The sequence below is a fragment of the Ammospiza nelsoni genome, chromosome 8 (genome assembly GCF_027579445.1).
Source record: "Ammospiza nelsoni isolate bAmmNel1 chromosome 8, bAmmNel1.pri, whole genome shotgun sequence".
Taxonomy (NCBI): Eukaryota; Metazoa; Chordata; class Aves; order Passeriformes; family Passerellidae; genus Ammospiza; species Ammospiza nelsoni.
This window is the reverse complement of record NC_080640.1, coordinates 9,391,890-9,416,972: the sequence shown is the minus strand read 5'-3', so window position 1 is coordinate 9,416,972 and position 25,083 is coordinate 9,391,890. Positions and strand designations below refer to the sequence as shown.

General features: G+C 41.2%; 1 protein-coding gene across 2 annotated transcripts in view; it reads right to left on the bottom strand.

Moving 5' to 3' along the window:
- Positions 1-16,577: 16,577 nt before the first annotated feature.
- The window catches only part of GPAM (glycerol-3-phosphate acyltransferase, mitochondrial), a 42,489-nt gene continuing 33,983 nt past the window's right edge, over positions 16,578-25,083 (bottom strand). Inside the window, exons 17-22 of one of the 2 annotated variants that reach the window (XM_059476577.1) lie at positions 24,457-24,599; positions 23,048-23,125; positions 22,160-22,297; positions 21,234-21,423; positions 21,066-21,124; positions 16,578-19,885 (exon numbers count right to left, since the gene is read on the bottom strand). In XM_059476577.1, the coding sequence (XP_059332560.1) occupies positions 19,769-19,885; positions 21,066-21,124; positions 21,234-21,423; positions 22,160-22,297; positions 23,048-23,125; positions 24,457-24,599 (725 nt within the window). In that variant the 3' untranslated portion in view covers positions 16,578-19,768. Of the gene's footprint in view, positions 19,886-21,065; positions 21,125-21,233; positions 21,424-22,159; positions 22,301-23,047; positions 23,126-24,456; positions 24,600-25,083 lie in introns of both variants that reach the window. The other variant, XM_059476576.1, reaches the window with a different exon arrangement.

Here is a 25,083-nt window from a genome sequence, read left to right as displayed (position 1 = left end):
TATTTCCCTTCCTCTGTCTTTTGTCCAGTTTTGGAGGGGGGTTTTGGGTTTGGTTTGTTGTTGTTGTTGTTGTTGTTGTTTGGGTGGGTTTTGTTGTTGTTGTTTTGGGGTGTTTTTTCCATTTGTTTGTTTGGGGTTTTTTGGTGTGGAACTCTTTAACTAGCTTGCTACTCCTCTGGTTCATCACTAAAATGCTTGTTTGATTATTTCCTTTTCTTTCCCTAAGATACTTTATTCTTCCCAGGTACTGTAGGTGTCTCCAGTAAAGAAGCATTTGCCTGACTTTCCAGTCCCTGTAATTGAAGAGTTCTCCACTGGCCCAAAGCAGCTTCCCAGAGCCCAGCTGGAAATTCAAACACTGCCAAACATTTGGTAAGATCCCACACAGAAGTAGCTCATCAAAGCACCCACATTTCACCCCACACAAGAACAGGAGAACACAAATTACTTGGTCAGAGCAAGTAATGCTGTGGGGTGTCAGGATTTCCCCTGAGGGGTGCAGGAGGTGGCCAGGTGGATTCTTCTTTGGCTAAGAATGTTCAGCAACTGATTTATTTCCCCAGAGTTTGTAAACCTTGAGAATATCCTTTTTCTTTAATCCTGATTCTCAGCTGATTCACTGTTTCCCATTCCATAACAAACCAGCAGGTTTGTGGTCTGAGTGTTGGTTGCTGCCTTTCCTTGCACAGAACTCAGGAGCATTTGCTCCACAGCACTGTAGCCCAAAAAGTGAAGAATGGGCAGAAGCAGTCAACCATCCAAGAAAACACTGGAGAAACTGTTTAGTGGGTGACTTCTACATCTGGGATATGGCAGCAAAGGGCATTTCAGAGACTGGACTGGAGATAAAGCTATGAGATGTGTCCAAGGGATTAACCTGGGGCAAGGGCTGCTCACAGAGCAGGTCCAGGGTCAGTCACAGCCCTGCTGGGCTGGTGTGGCTCTCCTGGACTAGGGCTGGGCAGGGACACACAGGGCCATGAACACCCTCCAGGGCTGACCCATCCTGCATGGGAAGGATTACATTTGCAAATGTTAGCTCCAGCATAAAAACCAACAAAAAATAAAATTCCATTTTATGATCTCAGCAGCTTTCTGGGCTCTCCTACAACTACATGAACACTTGCTGGGATTAAACTCTTTTTTCAGTTTGTTTTTTTCATAGATATTGCTTGGCAATTATCTTCAGTAGCAGATTAGGTGATCCAGCTAACAACTCTCAAATGCTGGAATTCTTCCTTGCTCATCATTAGCACTCAGTCCACCAGCTGACTGAATTATTGCCTGTAAGTACTTTTGGATGGGTTATATCTTGTGCAGTATTTTGAGCTGTTTGAATCATTGTACATCAATTTCTTGATCTTAAATCATAAAACATCAGAGAGTTGGACCTACAGAAATGCTTTATTCAACCCTATTTTATACAGTTTGCATAATTTACATGGCTTCTTACAACCCTGAGCTCGACTGAAATGCATATTCCAAATTAACTGTGTCCCATCACACAGGTAAATAAGGCACAATTAGATCCCTGACACCTTAAAAGTTTTCTCTCAGAACTGGAAGGTCAAGCCAAACTATGCTGATTTTCTTTTTCCTTTTCCTACATCAGGGTTCTTAGCCAAAAACTTCTTTAAGATTTACAAATATTTCCTGAGAGTTGGCAGAGCTGTATGAGCCAGGGGTTAGAAGATGGATTTCATTCTTTGCCTCTGACTTTCCAGGCTTCCTCAGGCCTCTCTAGCATCTCTCAAACCCCTGACTTCATTTGCCAGTCCCATGAGGTGCCATCTGCCACTCACCTTCATTTCCCATCCCATAAAAAGATATTTATCAACATTTTGCAAGGACATGACAATCCTATAGAACATATTTCAAACCTAACATGAGGTACACAAATGAAAGGGGAATATTATTATTCAGTTCTAATGTCCTTTTCTACTGCAGATCACAAAGTTGTCAGTTGGAGGAATGATTTTGTACAGTTCATCACAGTCTGTTTTTTTCAAATTGTTCATCAGTGTTTGGATGGAGAAAATTTCTGGCTATCACTGTGGGATTAATACGGTAAGATTTCCTAAAAGAGAGCTGCACCAAAGAAAATTCTCTGTGGTATGAGTAGATAAATTTCATGCAAACTCACTTTTTTAGACATCCTGTTTTGAGACTGCCATTGGTGGCATGGTCTGTCCCAGGACTATTGAATTTTTCTGCTCCTGGATTTCTGGAAGTAGAAAATCTTTATATTTTAGAACTAGCAAAAAGAAACAATTCTATTTTAAAACCCTCAAATGACAGAAGATCAATATGAAATCTGCAGAAGTACATTCTTTCACAATTTTAAAACAAGCCTTTTTTTAAGAAGGAGTTCAAAGTGCACTTCCCAAAGCAGATATTAAAACAAACACCCTTCAGCTTGGAGATTAAAGTCCATGATTTTTGCCAAATTTTCCCAGGATTGATTCTGCAGTTTGCATTGTGCAAGGAGTGATCCTGAGCATCACATTTCTCGTTGCAGCAGCCCCCAGCAGTGGGAACCAGACAAGACACAATCTGTTCAGTCACATCTTAAACCTGCAACATTCCCACCTCACATGGAACCAGCTGGAGCATTTATATTGACCATTGTTGTGGGCATGTAAGTAAATTTCACAAGAGCTACAAGAGAGTTGCCACCAAATACCCTCAATTTGAGTTCTCATTCCAAAGCTTACCTGAAATGTGACCCCAATAATTGCCCCACAGCTTGCTATGGCAGAGGTGCCCTCTGATCCCCCAGCTGGAGCCAGACCTGGCAGGTCACAGTCATTACCACAAACTCCACTTTTTGCTCAGGGTAGACACAGCCAGCAATGCAGATCAGGTGGTCTCGTGCTGAAGGAGGCCTCTGAGCTCTGCTAAAGTTGGAAATAAAATGTTTGATCCCTGAATAAAGTCACATAGCAGCCAGCCAAAGGGACACGTGTAGCCCAGAGCAGCAGAGAAGAGTTATTAACAGATAATTGCCCAATTAATTAATTGAAGACTTCTGGAACATATGAAGACATGAAATGGAAGACTTGAAGGTGCCCACTGAAGATCTGTAGGCACTGTGGCTTTGCAGCTGTGAAAGCAGAGCAGTTCATACCCACGTGGAGGAGCACATCCTCCTCCTTTGTGGCTGCAGGAATTCTCTGCTCCCGGGAGGCCCTGACAGTTCCCACCCCTGGGAGCTCGTGATGAGCTCTGGCAGCTCCAATATCAGTCAAGCAGGATGTTCAAAGCCACATAAGGCATTTACAGGCCCAAATTCCATTAATTGTAGAAGGAACTGAATGCTCCAAAACCTTAGGGACCATCAAGCATTTTACCCTAGTTTTCATGCCTAAGCTTTCCTTTAAAGAAAAGCTTTTGGTAAGGGATTCCATGGGGAAAGCTCTCATTTGCAGCTCTTGCTGAACTGATTACAACAAGCAATGAGTTAATGAGTTTTCTTTGTGATTTCTTAGTCCTGATTGCGGGAGTGATTTTTTTTTTATCATTTCTGAGCTCTCTGCTGGAGGTGACAGCTGCAAGGTGGAGTGAAGAAAGACGATCTGTGCAAAATGTGCTGGCAGAAGCTAACACATAAAAGTTTTAAATCACCTGCTCATGACAAGCAGAAGGACTCTGTGGCTAAGGTTTACTGACTCTCTGACACAGCAGTTCATCACTCCTGGCCATTCAAGACTCTCTGCTTGCTTCTACCAGGTAAAGTGCTACTAGAAATGAAACAAATGACAGCACAAGCTCACACTCATATTTTATTACTGATGGACCCAAGGCACTACCACAACCTTCAGATGTTTATCCTGATGAGTCAAGGAACACAAACATTCAAGCCTCAGATTTTATTTCAGCTTGTTCTAAAGATGGGGATTAGCCAGGTAAGCATCATTTGCTGGGTCAGCCATAGGAGATTTCACAGGAATTTAGTCAGACTGTGATACCTTTGTCTGTCCCACTGCAGATGCAGAGGTGACTCCTACACAAAGCAGGTTTTTCTGAATTGCTGTGCAGCCTGGCACACTACAGAGACTCACTGGAGAGCTCCTGCACTACAGCTCTGCACAAAGAAGTCTGAAATACAAAGCTCTGTTCAGCAGTGTTGTGCCTCCCTTCCAACCCTGTGTCCCTCTCCAGGGTAATCTTCCCTCTGCCTGCAGGGACAGAGGACACTTTTGGTGCCAGTGATCACAGCAGCTTGCTAAAGAACATTGCTTCTGCAGGGTTCAGTTTAGTGGTTTTTAATATTCTACAGGAGACCAAACTTGGGATGTGGTTTGAAGCATTTGTTAACCTTAGCAGACAGGTATTGGAAGGGCAGTAACCTCCTCCTGTCCCCTTCCTTGTCCAGGTGACAAGAAATCTGCTCCCACGTCTTTCCCTTCAGGGCCATTTTTCTTGCTGCTTTCAGACAGTTTCATACATGGGCAGTATTGAAAGAAAAAAAAGTAAAACTCCTTTCTTACAAAGTAACAAGAAAACTCCATTTTTCTGCCACACGAGCTCTTTTTCAGGAAAAACGTTCAAAGTACCTTCAGTGTCCTGGGTGCTTTTCAGAGTTCTCTGCATGAGAAATTGCAGTCATTGACCATATCAGTTCAGTGGTAAGGCCATGAAGTAACTCAAGAGCCTAATTCCTGAATGATGGGGAGAAAAATCTCTGCTAGGCTTTTAGGGCAGTGCTGAGATCAGCAGGAGGGAGGCACTCACAGAGCTGTGGCAGAGATGGGACCTGCAACCCACACTGACAGCCTGCCCTTGGGAAGGGGGAGCCTGCTAGGGCAGGGGGAAACAAAAGGAAGAAATAGCAACCCGTTTCTGAATTTTAGCTGTTATTTTTGAAGGAAAAGTCCTAATTTTGAAAGCCCTAATTTCTTCCCCAAGTCTGGCAGCAGCTTTATGAAATCAAAAGTGTGACACAGGCTGAGTTCACAGGGTCAGAGCACACCCTGCCAAGGAGGGGTTAGGAGGGACTCTGTGCTCCTGCACACACACAGGCACCACAGGCAGGGCACATCCACACCACCCAAATCTCACCAGGGAGCAGGAGCTGATTCCTGCTATGTTTTCCTTGATTGGCTAGGTCTCACTCCCTACCACTACTACCATCCATCTCTGTTGTAGAAGTGAGGGATAATACTGACATTTGCTTAAAAAATATCCCACAGCAGGAAAAATTATCCTGTTACAGAGTGTGATGCAGTGCCCCCCAGCTAAAAGGCAGCCCGTGAGCAGAATTGACCATCAGGAAAAATAAACTTAACAATATAATTCGGTATCAGAAACAATAAACTATAAATTTCACATTCATATAGACCACCAAAAGGCCTATTCCATACTGAATATCTCTTTCTCATACACTGACACCCCAAAATCTGATCCAAATGATCAGCTACAGAGCAGGAATGGCAGTTTTAAGAGAAGAAGGGGAGATACAGTTGTAAAATATCAATGGGATATAGAAATAGAGCTCTCCTGCACATCTCCTCATGAAAGGAAAGAGATAATCTGGTTAATGTGAATTGGAAACCCTTTGGAAGCTGGTCAGAGGAAATGCCTGTCTGTGTGCAGGAGCAATTCATGAAAACACTGAGGAGCCTTTGAGACCCCTTGATGCTGCCCCACTGAGGGACACAGGACATCACACAACAAAACCTACCCTGCATTTCAGCCTGGGCTCCCAGCCATGAGCTTGCAGATCTGGAAATTAATTTTTAAGGTAAGTTATTTAACTGGGAGGGCTCTTTGACTTGTGTCTTAGCCCATGCCCAAGCTGCTGTCAGGGGCAGGATGACACAGATGTGGTTTTCTCACAGCAGGACAAATCCTGCATTTTGATACTCCACAGAAACTAAAGAGTCATGTTAAGGGTTGTGCTTATTAACTTTACAATATCACTGATAATTCAGCTCTGCTGAGCAAATCACAATCCTGGGTTCTTCCCTTCTGGAATCTCAATTCCCTCAACCACCTTGGAAAGGCACTCTGCTGAATCAAAGTCCTCCCCAGGGGGATTCTGTAGGTACAGTAACACTGTTTAAAGATTGCTGCCAGGCTGCCCATGCCATCCAAAATCCTTCCAGAGCTATTTAAAACAAGCAGAGTGGAGAGGCTGAAGTGAGGGAAATGTGAGAGTTGTGCAAGTATGTGATAACCTGAGAGAAAAATGGTGTGGTGATTACCTGAGTCAAGAATCAATTTCTAACACAGCAGAAAAAGCAAGCTTGCTTTCCAGTTTGTGATAAGAAGAAACAAAGCTATAAGGAAACTCTGATCACAATTTTATAATTGGCTCTCTAAGAAATTCACTAATAAAAGTGTATTGAAAACACATTATTCAATTTTTGTGGTAGAGATTCAAGAGACTGAATCCAGGAGCTGGAGCAGAATCTAACACATTTTTATGAACTCATAAAATGTTTTACAGGATCTCATGAACAACACCCTGCAAATTTGGAGCCTGAAGCAAATTTTTTTACAGTTCACATGTATAAAACCAGAACCAGAGGTTTTTAATGGCAGTGCTGACACATTGTTTACTATGCATGATGCTCAAAATATGAAAACCTGAGAGGGGAAAGAAATGAAAGAATTTCTGAGTAGGTCTGTGCTTTCTGTTATTTTACCTGGGAGCCAAACCATTAATTGAAACAAAGACAAATGGTAAGTCACTGCTAAAATCCTCCTTCATGTCACTGGAAATTTATAGTGCTCTTCACAAACTCCTTTGGATGTGGGCAAAGTTATAACCTGACTGAGCTGCTCCCAGCACTCTTTTGTTACCATTTGTTTCTTTGCAATGTACTGACATACTCAGTTTTGTTCCTGCTGGAAAGGCAAGACTTTGGTGTTTATTAGATGTTATTTATGCAGCATTTCTTTAAAAAGTAATTTTTTTTAAACCAAAAAACCAGAAAAGACATACAAATTCTATAGAGGAAGAAGACAGAGAAATCTACCTTATAATTAACTTTATTTTGATTTACTTAGATTTTGTTAGTTTTCCTTCACAAATATTATGTGTAGGCAGTAGGAAAACAACTACTGTAAAATGAAATTACACATTAAAGTGGTGTCAATCCTCTTGTTTCACAGAGACAATCATGATTGGGTTATCATGCTGAGAAGACAAAATTGATTGAACTGGGACCATTTAAATAAAAAAAAAAATCACTTTCACCACCTTCCTGCTGCATCAGCCTTCATGTATTGTGCTTTGCCTGACTAATGCCAGATTCATTGCAGCCATGCTGTAACTGATTGCTGTAACTTTGCATATTTCCCTGATGTGTATGAAGAAGCAGCACTGAGGCTTTCAGGATTAACAGATCTATGCCTTGAATTACTTCTCATTTCCATTCAAAGTCCATGCAATTCTTTACAAGGGCTCTTCAAAAGAAGTTCTGCAGGAAACAAAGCTAGAAAATTCACAGTAGATTAAAACTCAGCAGGGGTGAATTCATATGTGGTGAAGAAATGAAATACAATAAGAAAAGTGATTTCACTTTTACATTTTTAAAAAAGCAGAGAAATCACGATCTTACAGTGATCATAATTCTCACAGCAACACAAAATTAAGTGTATCAAAGGCTGCCTGTGTCTCTTAATTTGTCTAAGGATGGCCTGGAGATTCTAAAACAGAGGTTCCAGCTCCCAACAGAAGCAAAATAATGGAACCATTTAGGGTGAGAGATGGTTCAGCATCCCCCACCTTCCTTGACAGAGGGACAGCTTGGCTGTCAAGGTTGGCTGCTCAGCCTTGTCCAATCTGGTGTTTGAGCCCTTCACAGGCAGAGATTCTCTTGTGGCCTTGCTGCAGCATTTCACTGCCCTCACTGGGGCTGTTTTCCCTGCTGTCCCTGCAGCTCATGTCTGTTGCCTCTGTACTCACTGAAATTTTAGAACTTTTCAAGATTGCCTTGGTGTATCTGGTATACTACAAAAAAAAAATATTTTCCAATACAATATTTTACTCTGTACTTCACTTTTATCCTGGTCTGTTGTTGTCTTCTTAGAAACCATTTATCCAGAGTAGCTTTGGGAGACAAGGCCGGAGATGTCCAGCTGAGGAAACAATCCAATACCTTTCTCAGGCATTTGAGAAAGAAAACAAGAATAGTTACAGTAGGATATAAGAAAGTTGAGAAAAATCTGATGCCTCTCTGAATTCATTAAATGCCAGTCTGTACCATGAGTTAAGTGTTTTAATTACCCAGAGTTCAAGCCCAAGTTCTTCAGCCGGCTGTGGTAATGACTGATCTAACACATGGAATGTGATTGGCCTGCAGTTTGCTCTTAGCTCACCTCAGTGATTCTGAGGAATAATCTTGAAACTCCTTCCCAAAGGAGCACACTGATATCAGGACTGGCAGCTCTTTAAACCCCCCTGTTCTGCTCTCTGAGAGGTTCACACATCAAGCCTGGCCTCACCATCCTGCTCCCAGCTCCACACTGCTCCATGGAGTTCCCTCAACTCCTGCACTGCCCAGCACCTCCACCCTCCTGGAGCAGCCAGCCCTCAATAGCATCCAGGAGAGAGAGGAGGGATGAAGATTTTATGAGCATTTTCCCTTTGGGTTCTTTTCTGAAACCCTACCCTTAGATGAAGCTTACCCAGGGAGGCAAGGTTTTCCACAAAGCAAGGGGAGAGAGGAAGAGAAGAGAAGAGAAGAGAAGAGAAGAGAAGAGAAGAGAAGAGAAGAGAAGAGAAGAGAAGAGAAGAGAAGAGAAGAGAAGAGAAGAGAAGAGAAGAGAAGAGAAGAGAAGAGAAGAGAAGAGAAGAGAAGAGAAGAGAAGAGAAGAGAAGAGAAGAGAAGAGAAGAGAAGAGAAGAGAAGAGAAGAGAAGAGAGAAACGAAAAGAGAAAGCTCTTCATGCTCCAACACTCCAACACACTTTTGCAAGAGTGGAAGGATATAGTCCACTTGCCTCACATTTTCTCCTACCCAGAAGTTTCAAGTGGGTGTTAGGTTCTTACTCACTGAACTGGTGTCACTTAATGGTGTCTCAAATTGTTAAGCAGTTTCTGAATCCTCTCTTCTGATGGATGAGGCAATTCTGTCTTTACGTAATTCAGAGGAGCCACATGAGACTTAATTAATATTTATAAAGCATTCAGGATGCTCAGTTGAAAAGGGTGATGATATAAAAGCTCTATAAAAACACTCACAATTTTTCAAATTCTCTGATGTTGCAGGTCAAATTAAAGACTCGTTTTTCCCTTTCATTTTCCAGCAGCAATTGTGTCCCCTATGGGTTGTGTGGAAACAGGCAATGCCCAGAAGCCAGTAACACAGGGAGTTTTAAAAAGTGGATAACCTATTTATACTTGTAAAGCATGGCAGGGCACAAACAGCACAACCAATGAAATGTTGTTTCTGTGAATCCACGTTCTGTCTCCTCTAACCACCCCACCAGACATGTTCCCCCAGCCCTTTGCCATCGTGCCACAGGGTGCTTCAGGCAGGAGCTGATCCAAGGGCACTGGGGGGATGCTCAGGGTGGGCAGTTCTCTGCCTGCTGCATCCAGAGAGGGCTGAACTGCACTGTGGTGGCAGCAGAGCTCCTTAGAACACCTGCAAGCACCCAGTTGGTTGGAAATTGTCTGGAAAAGAAGACAGACATCCCAGCTGTCTGAAGAACCTCATTCCTTAAAATTGCCACAAGCAGACCAGACCAGACTGAGGCTCTTGAGGCCTCTCAGTGATGCCAGGCTTCTACCTCTGCCTCACTTGCTCCTGGTGCCAGCAGAGAAATAAAGCACTGTTTAAGTGAGGAGCAGAGTGGAAACAGTCCCACCCTGCTGCAGGGCACCACCAGAGAGATGCAGCAAAGGCACCAGACTGGAAGAGATGTGCTACAGCTGGCAAACACAAGCACCAGTCAGAGAAACATCACAGCCCACAGGGAAATGTGTTTATTTTTCAGGTCACATCCACCATGCAGAGGAAAATTATAGAGAGTGAGTTGTGTGTGTGTGTTTGTATCTCCACTCAGCTGCGATGGAAAAGGGAAATCATCAAGCCCGTGGATTTGTCTGATGTGGGATAATTCAATGTGGCATAATTCAGCAAGTAACCTGGGGCTTTCTGCCCCCATAGGCAGAGCTGACATCCTCCAGCCCCTCAGGAAAGGCTTCCTGAGCTCCTCAGGCTCCTTGGGATGTGTCTGCCTGTCCCCACAGCCTCCTGCTCTTGTGTGATCCCAGTGCTGCTCCCACCCCTAGTGAGGAGATGAGGGGTGCATGAGCTGCTTCTAAGATGGAAAGGTGGAATTTGGTTTATTTCTTACATACAGTGCCCTCAGCTGATTCCTGCAGACATTTGAATGATCTTGTCCCTGCTCTGTATCAAGTAAGGGATCAGTGGTCCAAGCTCCCAAACCACAGTGCCTTGGCAGCACACTCTGATTGAAGTGTGGGACACATGTGGGCCCATCTTGCCTTCACCTTCCTCCCCTGGTGCCAGCTCCATGTTTCTGGTCCAGAAACATGCTGACAGTGACCAGAGGTGCTGTGCAGGGAGCTGAGCTGGGACCTTGATGTGCCTGAAAAATAATCCATAAGAAAAAGGGATGGAGAGGGTGAAGGTGCAGAATTTCATCCAGCTGTGCTCCTAGTGAAGCCCCAAGCCAGCTGCCAGGAACAGGGGACACAGCACTGGGGGGAACTAAGGAGGGAGAGGGAAGGATCAGGATTTGTTTGGATCAGCAGTCTTGCCAAGATATGCACGTGAGTGACATCTCCTGAGATGCACAAAGCCACCTGGACACTGGGACAAAGATGCTCAGCAGGGCCTCAGCCATCTCCCTGTCCAGCCCTACATCTGAGAGCTGTGCAGCACTGTCCCCCGACCTGGAGGATTTCTTAAACTCAGTGGACTCTGTTTTTATTGAGGGCAGGTTCAAATCTGCTTTGCACTAGAGGGGCCATCAGGAGGTTTTTAAGGTAAAACACCTCTGTGTGCTGATGAATTACCATGCTCACTGGGGTTTTAATGACTTCTTTCTGGGATGCTTGAGATCAAGAAGGTTATCTTCACAAGGAAAAGCCTGTAGAATACTTTAAAATTAAATTAGGGCTTGTAATGCTTTGCAGAATAATTATGAAGATGCTGAGATACTGTGATAACACCTTGTACCCATGCTCGGACAAAGTCTTGGAGCTGCCCTGCAGCATCAGAGGAAGGTTTACATCTGAAAGGGGGTAAGCTGAGCTGGCAGCCCTGCCAGGCCCTCTCCTTTCCCCCTGCCTTGCATAAGATCTCTGCCTCCCACAGCTGTAAGGAGCATTGCAAGGGGAGGGGGTCTGATAGAGATCTTCAACCCAGAATGCTGCTCTTGCACTTGGGATAGTTCCAAACCTGAGCCATGCTCAGCTCTGGTCTTGGAGTGATAGTTTATTCCTTTAAAATGTCTGTCTGCACCAGAGAGGGCAGAAGATGGGTGAAGAGCTTCTCTCCTAATGCACATTTTCACTTGAAGACAAGTAAACTGCACATGGTCTTTCAAGGTGGTGTTTGTGCCAGGCGTCAAACACAGCCCAACTCCTGAGACTGTAAAAAATCAATCACAGCCACAGACAAAACCAGCTCCTAATGAAGTGCTTCCTATGTCCAGCAAACACTGCAGCTGGCTGCCAGTGAAATGATGTTTTGTTTCCAAGGGACAGCCCGGGGACCGAGGTTTGGGAATGTGGTGCTCGGTCCCTCCGAGGGAACCGCAGCTGTAGATGAAGCTCCACCACCATCTGCTGGACACTCCGGGGATGGAGCTGGGCTCATCCGTGCTTTGCTATGAGCAAAATGACAATACTTCTCTAAAGAAAAAAGTTTAAAATGCCAAGTCCTTAATCCTGTTTTACAGCCATCAGGGATTTTTTGTACTCATAGACATAAGAGGCAACCACGTATCTCCTTTGGAAAGCCTGGTTTTATTTAATTTTATGGTAGCTGTTCTAGATCTGAGACACAGTTTGTAAAAGTACATCCTGAATGTTAAAGCAGGCAAACAGCAGGGAAAGAGTGGTTTTTAGATAATTTAAAGAGAACCCCCTTATGTTGTTTACACAGCAGTGAGCAGCCAGACTCTGGGTTAACCCCTTGTGTGAGAATGAGCTGGGAGAAAGAAATCAGTGTACCAGAGGGAACAGAGGACATTGCTGCAGTCACACAGGAGCAACAGGGAGGACTGAAGAAAGAGAGTGACTGCATTGAAGAAGAAAATCATCCTGAGCTAGTTGGACCAGGAGTCTCACTGTGCCACTGTTACCTCCAGGAGGTACTGCACACCCAAAATTTCCTGCACAAACCCTCCTTAAGCTTAGCTGAACCTGCAGCCCAGCTCAACACACCAGGCAATTCCAGCAGCAACATCTTGGGCCTGCTGCATCATTTAGATCTGATTCTTTAATAGATGAAGAATTGGGGCTTTAATAAGAGATAAGGGAGCTCTGGACTGCTGTGCTCAGACTAATCTTTTAGTTGAAAGTGATAGAAAAGCTGCTCCAGTTTCTTATCTAGCATTTTCCTTTGAATTATTAATAACCAATTTGTACTTAATTTACTTAGTTCAGGAAATTAACTACATGTGTCACTGATTCCAACATTTTTCATTTTTACTGCCATCTGCATTGACAAAGAGATACCTTCTTATAAACCAGCTAAAAGACAAAGACACACACACAACCTCCTGCCCTGGTTTGCTCTCCCAGCTCTCTGGAGTATACCCAGAAATACCAGCTTCTAATATTTTCATGCTTCTTTGCTTCAGACTTCTGTAAACTACAACCTGGGTTAATGATTACAGCTGGTAAAGGGATGGAATTCTCCTAATGTCTAAACCAGCTTTCCTAAACTCTTGGACAAGAAGAAACATTTTGGGGTAAAAGGGACAGAATCTGCAGGTTTGAGGAAAGAAAGCAGGAGTTCTAAAGCCCGGTACCAAAATTAATTCACATTACATCTAACAACTACAAAAATGTAAACACAAAACATATTTAAACTTCCTCATCTCCTAGGAACGGGAACATTCATTTCATTACACACAATGATTTATTTTGGGGGATTATTAAACATTTTTTCAAGGATACACTAAGGAAACTGGAGGCTATAAATGGCCAGCCAGCAAGCAAGACAAAGTGAGAGATTTGCAAGCAAAGGTGGTGAACTATGGTAATTTAGTTAAATGAAGGGGAAATACAAACACAGAAAAGGGCTTTTACTGCCTACTGACAGGTAGTAGCTTAATTGGCCTTCTCTATCCTGCAGAGACAAGAGGAAATCTGATTTTTAAAAAGCTGAACACTGTGGTTAAAATTAGAGTTTAGCTAAATCTAAAAAAACCTGCACAATTACACAGCTGTAAGGTGAGCCCCTGAAATCATCCACAGATACACAAAATGTTTAACTGGGAACAAAACCTCAGCCCTTCCTCAGCCTCATCTGAAGAGGGACACCAAATCAAAGGTGTGACACTGGTTTTAGAGACATGCTACAGTGAGCAGCCAACAAACCATCCCAGGTACCAGTCACACAGCACAGGGCTCTCAAAGAGGCTGCTTCAGTACTTTTGGGGGATCCTGGAAACTCTTCCAGTGAAAATGCATTAAAAGAGTGCCACTGTCAATTCTGTGGCATTTATAAATGTTGTTTTCTTTGTGTAGATACAATCACCAGAGCCTGAACGCCTGAGATAATGCAATAGTCAAGCCAGCAGTAAGCCCAAAACTCAGGAAATATCACTTGGCTTTCAGTGTTTCCAAAGCAGTGCCAGAGTTAAACTGTAAACTGTTAACAGATTACAGGGTTAATTTGTAATTTATCATTGTTATCTGCCAGGAACACTCTAGAAGATGAAATGCCAGGGGCAGGATTCCTCACCCCTTTTCCAGTCACCAGGGATTTCAGTGCTGGCTGAGGCAGGAGACTCCTACAGTAAGACAATGTGATGTCTGATTTCTTCCCCAGTCCTTGCCTGCTCCCTGCTGGCACTCCATCTCTTTTTTGACCAGCAAAAACATTAAGAAAACATTTTTACAGAACAACCTTAATAAAACCCTCATATATCTCACTCCTCAAAGATTACAGGGACAAGAGGTATAATTCATATTACAGCTGCTCCTGATCTCAAACACAAAGAATCAGCCAGAGCACCAGCCAAAGCAGCCAGACCAAACTGCTTCTGTACAAATCCATTTCTACTTTGCCCAGGAAAGATGCCCAGACCAGGAAGGCATTTGTCTCAGCAGTTCTCTTTGCTCACAGTAAAAAAAATTTAAATTTTCTATCTTGGTTCTTTTCAGTGCAACTGAAGACTAAATTCACTACTTTTATCCAATAGCCAGGGTGTAATTCAGATTCTTTTTTTCTCTGTATAGGGGGCTGAAAGGGAAAACCTTTATCTCCCCTTCCATCTTGCCTGTAGCATCCTTCAAACAGAACTCCTCAAGCAGAACATGGTATCCCTGCTGAGACCTTATGGCCTGCCAAGTTTTGCCTTGTGTTTGTCATTCATGTGCAGGAGTAAGGGTATCATGAAATGACACCTGCCCTTTCCATGGCAGCAGGACCCTTCTAAGCCACTTTCTGTTTGTGGTCTGCCAGTAAATTGGAGTTTTCTCCAAAGAATTGCTACACAGCTGGTTTATTTCCTCTCGTGTACATCAGCTGGTCCTCTCTCAGATGTAATGCACTGTACTTCCCTGGCTGGAATGGCTTTCTTTTTGCCTTCAGATCTTTCCAAAACATATCATTACCCCTGGGATCATGATGTTCTCCACAGGAATACCTGGCTCTCCCAGATGTTATTGCCTACAAATGTAAAGAGCAAATTCTCCTCCATTCCCAAGGTCATTAATGAAGATACTGAACAGATAAGAACAGATCTAAAATCGTGTCCACTCCTAATAGTAATCCTTCAATTCCAAAATTCTTTCATTCTGGCTGTGACTTGTACTTCAAGGAGAGGAAAAAATCTACTTCATACCTGTACCTCAAATTACTTCCTAATGAAAATAGAAAACCACATCAGAAGTGACATGTCTGAGGCCATGCATGGGTTCAGTGAATATTTGAGCCTAATTTACATCATCTGATCTCCATATCTGGGTTTCCTCACATCCCAGGGACTCTGGAAAACATTTAAGACCAAGGCATTGTAAATACTATCAGCTTAACAACCAACATAATTACTGCGCTGGAGAACAACCTTTTCATGCAAATTACACACAGCAATTATGCAATGTGTCTTTTACTGTAATTTTGCACTGCATAATTACATGCACATATATTTATATAGCTAATAGTTACTAGGCAATGAATTAAATAGCTTTTGTTTCTCTAACTGCCAATGCTTTATGACAGATGAAAGCTGAAAATCTTTTTGGGGTTTATGGTCTCTCAGGCCTGAACTCTGGCACAACACACAGTGATGAACATTTTCTGTGTTTCTTTAGAAAAGACAGAAAGTCCTTTATTCTAAAGAAAGCATCAACTATGATAATACCTTCTGGATAATTACATTAACAGGTTGGCCGACTTACAGGAGAATAAATAAGGACAATAATTCTTGCCCAGCAGTGCAAAACACAAGGAACATCTATAAATAAAGACTGAAAAGAAAATCTTTCAAGCAGCAGCTCAGATCAATGTGGATCTTACTTTGAAAACACAGGGCTATTCAAAACACGATGTACCATAAGAGAACAAAGCAGAGAGCTCAAAGCAATGATCCTTCTAAATAAGCCTGACAAGCTTTTATTATATAAAAACTGAATTAAACAAAAACTAAAGATAAGTGCTTTATCTGACATTTGGGATTTCAAAAGACTGAGAAATAGGAAGACATTTACAGAAATAACATAAGGTCATCACCACCAAGAATTGGGTTTAATTCAAGATACTAACAATAATTGAATTCTAAGTTTCCTGGTTCAGCCTAGAGTTGTCAATTAATTGAGCCTTGCTTGCATGTGAACATTGCTAGAGGCCTCTTACAGAATCAGCTGATTAGAACTTTTTTTTTCAATGAAGAGTGAAGCAGCATCCCTCCTTCTCAATTTAGGTAATGATCATCTATGCAGATTTTATTCTATTAAAGCCCCCCATTCCAATTAATTCACATTTGCCTGATGCTGTCACAATTGCTGACAGGTGTTTATTACACTCCAGGTCAGCTTGAAATCACCATAAGAAGGGAAGTCTGCAGCATCAGAGCCATCCCAGGCTGCTGAATGACACACAAACACCCCCATGAGGAGAAGGGAACTGCACAAGAACTCCATGTGCAACAACCTTGCGGGGATGGGGGAACAGAGAGGCAAAATGGCACCCCCACTTTGCAACAAAACAGTGGCTCAGGAGTTGGGATGTCACTTCAACCTGCTTTTTTAGTGTCTCTGCAGCAGCTCATACACTGGTAGAGATACATCTACACTGAGGGATTTTAATGGTTTAATTTCAGAAACTACCTGCACTGTAACAAAGTTATTGAATGAATTATCTCAGCAAGTTATTTTAAAAAAACCACAACAAAAAATAAAAAAAACACTAGAGGAGCTTGTTAAATGTCATATTAGCAAACAGTTTAATTTATTAAAATGACTCCAGTACACCTCTGTGCTTCTACAACAAACACGCATTACACATAACGGGTAAAACACAGTAATAACATTCTCCAGTCAGCAGTTCCCGGCTCTCAGCACAGAAACACAAAATCCACAGTATCTTACATCACCTCCCAGCTCAACCTTCTGCCACGTGGTGCTTGGGGCACTTCTCTGAGGAGCAGGCAGGCAGCTGAAGGCAAGTGTGTGTCTGTGTTTCCTGATCAGAGGTGGCGAGCGCAGCCCTGTGCTGCCCAGAGCACAGAGCCAAGGCCCTGCCCGGGCCACAGGCAGTGAACCCATGGAACACAGGGAGTGCCATCCCACAGTTCCATCTCTCTAGAAATGGGACAGCTACAGGATGGGCGTGGAGAGGTTAAATTTCTCATAGCATGAAAACACACTGGCCCAAAAAGGTTTGCACACCTGAGTATTATGTTCATAAGAATGACAAGATTCATGTAAGTCTTTATAAAGTCTTAAAATACAGCTGTGGTAATTCAGGGCCAGTCCTTTCTCTTTTACTGGTTAACTTTACTGAAATCAACTCGACCTGGAATTTGAACAGCAAAGCAAACATGAAAAGTTAATAAAATCAGAAGACACTGAGGGTGTAAATACAGTGCAAGTGTTGGTTTTAGTCTTTTTGACTGTTACAGCCTGATAATTTTACATTCTGTGCTTTAATTTTAGGGAAAAGCATAGATGTTGTGTCAGAACATACATACTAGCATATATACATGTATACATCATACACACTTGCTGCAGAATGCAAGGGCTTCCAGTGGCATATGATTCATAGTACCAATCTATCACATGCAGGTTTTTTTCCATACAAAACCAAAACAGTTTTGGAGGTGGCCCTCCCCCTGCATATATAAGTATCCATTAATGTGTATTCACATGCATTATTACCAACTCATTGATTTATGTTAACCAGATTTATTTAATTTTTTTTAATGTAAGCTATAAATTATTTTGTTTGCAACACCTAGCCAGAACACTCCAGTGACCACAGTACTCCTGGGTTTTATGGTAACTAATACCTCCGTTGGCAAAACATTCTTAATAAAATGACTCAAGTTTTGTTTGCTTCATATTGCTTCATTTTTTAAAAAAAATTTTATGTACAAACATTGCTGTTAGTACACTTCAGATCTGCTGAAGTGCAGTAAACTATGAGAGCTCGTTATTCAGAAGCACCTAGACTCTCTTTGATATTAAATGGATGCCATCAGCAACAAACATTGTATGGAGAATTCATCAGGTGGATGAACAGTGCACATCAGTGAGTATGAGATGAAACTGTTTTCTAAACACCTGGTAGCCTTCACAAAACAAATTATGAGTGATGTAGTCAGTCCTGCTGAGACAGCAGAAGGACATAAGAACACAAGTGACTCAAGGGTCAGTGTTTATCCATATTAATGTAGCTTTGGTTCAGAAATTCTTTAAGTGTTGTAGAGCACCTGGTTTAGTGACAAAACACATGCATCTCACAGTGCTAACAGTATAATGCTAATAAACCATAAACTGCAGCTTTCAAATATGAATAGCATTTAATAAAAAAATTTACAGAAATATTCTTGTTGACAAATGTGCAGTACAAATGCAAGCTCCTTGGCCACAAACTCTAATTGTGTGTATCAGTTTTGTGCTGGCATAACAGTGCAAGTGCTGGGATTCAAGTATGATTTTCCATGTTTATGTTAAGCAACAGAGATTACATGATGAAGTTTGGGGGATTTTCTGCTCACAAGGCCAGGATGTGAGAATCAAGCAAAGCAATGCAGCAAAGGAAATGTTTAATTTCCCTCATCTAGAAGGCATAAAGGAGGGAAAACACATTTCACAAGCAAACCAGCTTCACATACCACCAAGTTATTGCTTCAGTTAAATCAGCTGTACTAAAATACAGAACTACAAGCTGCAATCTAATCTGCTCTCACATGAAGGGAAGATGAAATCTACAGTGCAAGTCCTCCATGAAAAAGGATCAAATTGCAACACCAGAGTCCTGTTCCATAGGACAGAATTCATTCATCATTCAGTTTTGCCTGTGAATTAATTTTATTTGTAAGTCAGATCACAGTCTAAAGTACATTGTTTATATTTCTGTGTTTCTAGAGGTACTACTTCATACCAATTTAGGTCTGCTCAACAACAGAATATAATATGAACACTTGTTTCCAAAGAATTGACAAAATTATTGCTGAAATTTTTAGGGTCAAAATTAAAATTTATTTCACCAAATCAAGACTTTACTTAAAAAAATCTGACATCCTAATAATTAAAAAAAACCAAACCAAAACAAAACAAAAAATAAACCCTGAACTTATTAGGTTTTTTTTTTAATTAAATAATAATCTAAGATTTTACAAGATATTCACATTCAGGCAACTGTCTCCTGACTCATCTGACTGAACGACAGATGCCATAATAAAAGCAAGAACACTACTCACATTCTTCCTGACAGCAGTGATTAGTGCAATTTACCACTGCACTACACAGTTTTAATAGTGCAAGGTGTGCCTGCTGACATTTCTCACAATCACCTGCTACATGATCATTATTCTCAGATGTCTGTACCTGTAATTTTCATTAGAATGTTGGCATTTATGTTAACACTTATGAAAAACTATGGCTTTATCCATGAAGTATATAGCTTGCCTAAGCAAAATTTTTGAGCCATTTATTAAAACAATAAAACTGAATTGGAATGAGTTACTTGGTTAAGCCATAAGCTGTGTTGCCACTAAACTCAAGATCTCAGGGTTAGCTACCGAACACCAATATGTGTACTTGTGCATCTGTTACAGTCTTTAAAAGTTTATTTAAAATGTAACACTGATAATTTTTTTCTTTTTACATCTAAGTCTAATAATTTATCTTATTTTTTGCAACATGTTAAATTGCTTGTATCGAAAGTGTCATCTGAGTATCGCTGTAATACAACAGGACTGGGACTGTAAGAAACCCATAAATGCACACGTAAGAAGGCACTTGTCTTCCAGTAGTTCAAGTCAGAGAAGGCCTTACCCAGACAGTGGCACCTTACAGTTTGAAGGATTAGCAAATGTCCTCAGGCTCTGCCACAGTCTCAAAACATGTCCTCGTGTCCCTGGACGAAGGTGCTGTGTGTGGTCTATAACACCATGAAGCTCATGACAAATTCCAGCAGTTTCTGCCTGTTGCTCTGAGGTAGGAACGTAGTGCCAAGTTCCAAAATGGTGTCTTTCCTCTGCTGAGTCTGCTTGAAAACCTGAAGCACAGCAGGAACACATGTAAGCATCACCCTGTTAAAGGAATCTTTTTTTCTGAGATTAAAATGTTATGGTCTATACTAAGATTTCCCTCATTTACAAGACTTCTTTCTTTTCATTTCTTGAAGGCTTAGATGGCAATGCCTTGAGGTATTATTAGAATTCACTCAAGGTTGAAGCCCTTCAGGGGTTATGGAAGAAAAGAAATTGAGAAATAAGTACAGTGTGTGATAAACAGCCAAATCTCAACAGTGAGGGACAAAACAACCAATCAAAGGCATTCAACTGAAAGTGTAAGCACTGTAAAAAAAAGAATTCAGATGCTATGTTATAAAAGATGCTCAGCAAACATTATCTAGTTCCATTTTTCATTCTAGTTTATCCTGCTGTTGGAAAATGATGGATTCACTATGTGCTTTCCTCACAGCTATTTAGTCTACAGAAAGACAGCTTTACTTGGCCAACTATTGTGGATTATTCAATACCTTAGAATTTAAAGGCAAAAATTTCAAAACCCATACCCAGCAACATTTTGCCTAAATGTCAATACTTTCCAAATTATAATGCTGTATCTTATGTGGCATACAGGAATCCATGCCAGTCTGATGAAAGAAAAACACTTCACTTGCAAAATCTAGATGGGTGATTTATGATTTGAAATACTAGTGGTAAAGTACAATACTGAATATGTATCTTAAAGAAGACCTGTATCCTCATGGAGAACACTGAAGGTGTGTAAGGATGGTTCTGGAACATCCATCACTGCTAAGCCAAAATTCAATAACTAATGCTTTTTTAAAGATTTAAGTAGACTTCAAAATTAAATTTAGCTGTTACTGAGCACAGAACACGCTCTCAGCCTTTCAATATTGTTCAATAGGGACACAGAGTAGAAGAGAGGAACTTCATTTGCTGTGAATAAAAACGTCTAGTCACCCGTCCATCCATCCAGAGGATTCTTGCCTTCTCAGAGGCAAGAAATGCCCTGTTCTGCAGCTTGTGGTCTCTGTTACAGCCCTCAGCCTAAAGGAAACCAAAATGCTCCAGACCCAAATACATTTCCACAGATATAATCACTGATTTTAAAATGACACTGAACAGATTCCATGAAATGTCCAAATTGTGCTCATTATTGAAATGAAACTCAACAGTCCCCAGCTCTGAGCACCAAACACTTACTCCAATTTCCTTGAAGACTTTCACTGCATTTTTCACATGACTGTAGGTTGCACTCTCAGCTGCAAGAGAGAAAACCCAGAGGTAAACAAACCGAAATTCAATTTGGGCTACCTTGTGGTAGAAAGAACAGAATGAATCAAAGCCAGTTCCAAAACCAGTTTAACATACCATACACAGCAACATTCCTCTCTGTCCTGCTTATTAAGTGCCTGTGTAGCTTCTGAATATATTCAGACTCTAAAACAGGACCACTAAAATTGTGCACAAAGATGACAGCAGAGCTGTATGCCTCCAGTAATGGTCCCAGTAACCTCTGCAGGAAAGTGATGTACTGCTGGTGCTCCTGAGACTGGCTCACCTAAGGAAAGGCAACAAAAGGTTCAGTGACAGAGAGCAGTGGAAACCAGAAATGACCTGCAAGGCATAACATGTTGAAACAGCAACCAAAATAAAAACAAAAGCACAAAAACTTGTACAAAAACAAGTGTGAGGGCACAGCACAAAATGGGAGCATAGCAGAAAAAAGCAGCTTATCACAAGGGACAAAGCAGGCACTGAACATCACAGACCAAGGCTATTTTTTCCTCCTCCAGGGTATTACTATTTTCCCAAGATAAAATTAAAGACATCATGCTGTTCTGCAGCCAGCAGAAGGGCTGCCCTACATTCATAGAGACAGACAGGAGTTTTCATGTGTTAACAAAATATTCTGAAGTGTTTGTGTCAGCTCTGAGAAAACTAGTAATGTATCTAAAATCAACATAAGCAATCTATGAAGTGAAACACAGGCTGAATATAAACACCAGCTGGATGTGCCCCTTGTAGACTGCATGTAAAGAATAAAGCCAAGGTACTTGAGTCTTTATCAGTTTTCAGGACTCTAAACCATTTCTCCTCCACCTCCCTGTAAAAACTGTTCATGTTTCTTTAGCTATTTTCCTCATGTGAAGGAGACAAATGGGACTGTACAAAAATACTAACATTGAAAACCAACAAAAACCCCCCACCAAAAAAAAGTATCAGTACCGGTCCTGAATAAGCAAAGTAATTTATAACTCTCACAAGAAGGTTCAACATTACAAGGAAAATATTACCTTCAGGTAGCAATCTCTCTGCTCCTCTCCAAAATCACTGTCTTCATCTTCCTCATCACTTCTCCAAGATAATGGCTCAGGGAGTTTTTTATTCCACTGCTGCTCTGTAAGACTGGGGCTAACATCCTCCTGATCATCCTGCTTAAATTTCAAAAACAAGGTGGTAAAACAATAAGTAAAACTCCAAATCCAGGCAAGCAATAGGTTTCTTTTATAATCTCATCTGACTTAATGCATTTATTAACCACCATTTAATGGATGCAGGTGAGACTCAATTATAGGCAGCACTGAGAAAAGGAGAGAGAAGAGACATTTGGTGAAAAAGACTAGGTTTTTTTCTTGCTTCCTCCTGGGTGCCAAGGTTTGTTTACTGTGCACAAAAAGAAGTTTATGAAGCAAATATATGCTGAATCAGCTGCCTCCACTCCTCAGGTTTTCTTTGCACTGTGCACCTCTGGCAAACTGCACCCTACAGCCCTGGAACCGCAAGCTGAGGAGGTTTACAGTAATTCTGAGATCAATACAAAGGAATTAAAGAATGACAAAAGGTCTGGACTCCTGACTCGTGTACAGTACAAAGTAAAAAAATCCATGTAGCTATGCTACATTTGAAAGGGCTCCAATAATAAAATAAATCCCAAGTTTCAAGACAGTACAAAAATAGGTGTCTTCCTTAATAGCCTTACTGGTAAAATGAAATTACACAGAGTCATGAAGCATCACAGGCTGACTGTACCCAACTCCCTGACACTTAGGAACAGAGAGTGAAGCAGTCTCAGTCCTGGGCACGTTGTACAAGCTTTCAGTAACAACATATACTCAGAACAAGTCTCACAACTAAGGAGCATAAACCACCCATAGTACAGTACAGCATCTCTGCCACTTTACCTCAGCCACCAGGAGAATGCCATACTGGATCAGCCTTTCCACAGACTCGTGGCAAACTTGATAGATCACCTGGCAAGGCTGCACAACATAAAAGGAATGTAGTGAAAAAGTCACACTCATTACACCCATTATAACAATATCATTCTCCGTTCAGTATAAATATTTTAGATATAGCAGTATTATTTATTTTACACAAGCTTTTAAACTTTTATCAGCATAATCCCACTGCACCACTCTTGTGTTTATCCTGGCAGACATTAAAAAAATTATAGTGAAATAGCATATTTAAAATATGTCCAAGATTTTTCCAAAATGCATTACCACTGGTAGAAAGCCACATTAAATATTCTCCCTTTTTAACAGCTTCTAACCAAATCTTAGTTTGTTAACAGTTCTGGAATAAAATCATCATAATATTAAAATTATTGAAAACTCATAGCAGTGATCTATTTGGAATTTAAAGGAAACTACACTTCCAAGAAATTCTCTCATGTGTTTTGAAACGGAATAAAAAAATCCAACTTCTTTTACATTATTCATAATAATTTAGGAAATATTTTCTTAGTTAAAAAAATAATAATCAATTATTAACTCTGAAAGCAGAAGGATAATATTACTAAAGAACTCTAGCATATGAGCTAACATTACTACCCAGACAAAAATACTAAATTTGGCTTATGCTCCTGTAAAAATGCACAAGTCAAATATGAGTACAAATGTAAGAGCTAATTGAAGAATATCTAGAATTTTAAGTAACTTCTACACATAAGAAAAAATAACATCTAGCACCTAAAATTGGAAGTATGCAGTGTCTGAAAAGTGAGATAATATCAACTCTCGTCAGTGTTTTGTAACAACAAAAACTGAAGTCAGGCCATGTTTAAAATTTCCACTAAGTACCAGGTGTGGCACAACATGAGAACTGCACTCCTATGCAAATAAGGGATATCTTTAGAATATGGAGCCTTACTTCCCAACACAATTTCAACCACCTCTGCAAACTCACAGGAGCTGGGTACTCACAAAGACTTTTGTTTCTTTAGGTAAAAAAATAAATTAATATTTTGGGCAGAATGCAAATACAGCTGTGATGAGCTAATGACAGGAACGATACAAAATAAGTTAGAGATGCTCTCTCAGCTTCCCACAACTCGAGGTGGGCTTCTCAATGCTGCCTTGCTCAGGAAAGGCCTAAAGCACAGCAGAAATGTCCCAGGCCCAGCCCAGCATCACCCACTTCAGCACTGGCAGGAGCAGCAGGTGGCACTCAGTGTGACAGTCACTGATACCCATCACCATCACACTGCACTGACAGTGAACAGATCAGAGCTGTGACACTTGTAGAAAGCATCATGTAATTTAAAAGTAGCAATCAGAACAAAAACTGGACACTTAATGCAATTACTTACCAAAGACACAGAGAATTCATTGGAAAGCAAGTAGCACAAGCTGGCAGCTTTTCTGACCAGGTGCTCTTGGCTGATTAAACTGGGAGAAGCACCACTGGTACCATTTCTGTACCTCCTGCTCTGAATCGCATGAAGACTGCAGGCTGGAGAAGAAAGAAACACAGGCAAAGTTTAATTTTCCAAAGAGCTTTATGGCAAAGGAAACATCATCAAACTTCTGTTTCATTCATTTCTGGGGCTAAAAGCAGTCAAATATTACACATGCCATTCAGGAATAAAGACAGACTTAACAACTCTGTTTCGTCCAGTAACGTCAGATCAAAACAAAATCTCATTAAAATACTGCTCACCAAAACAGAGGTTTTGCCATGTTGGCTCAGCACTCTGATAGTGCCTTGCCTATAGCAGTGGCCCATACACAAATACTTCCAAGAAAGATAAAGGATGAGGGGAAAAAAGAATGGGAACGTTCCTCAAACACAATACAAGTTTGCTTTAAAACTGTTTGTTAAGGTAAACGTGAGTTGAAACAGGAAGTGAAAATTTGTATTAAAGGAAATAACACGAGGAACTGATAGGGATTTTTGTGCAGATTCCCTGACTTCAAGGGTTACACGAAAGTCTTTC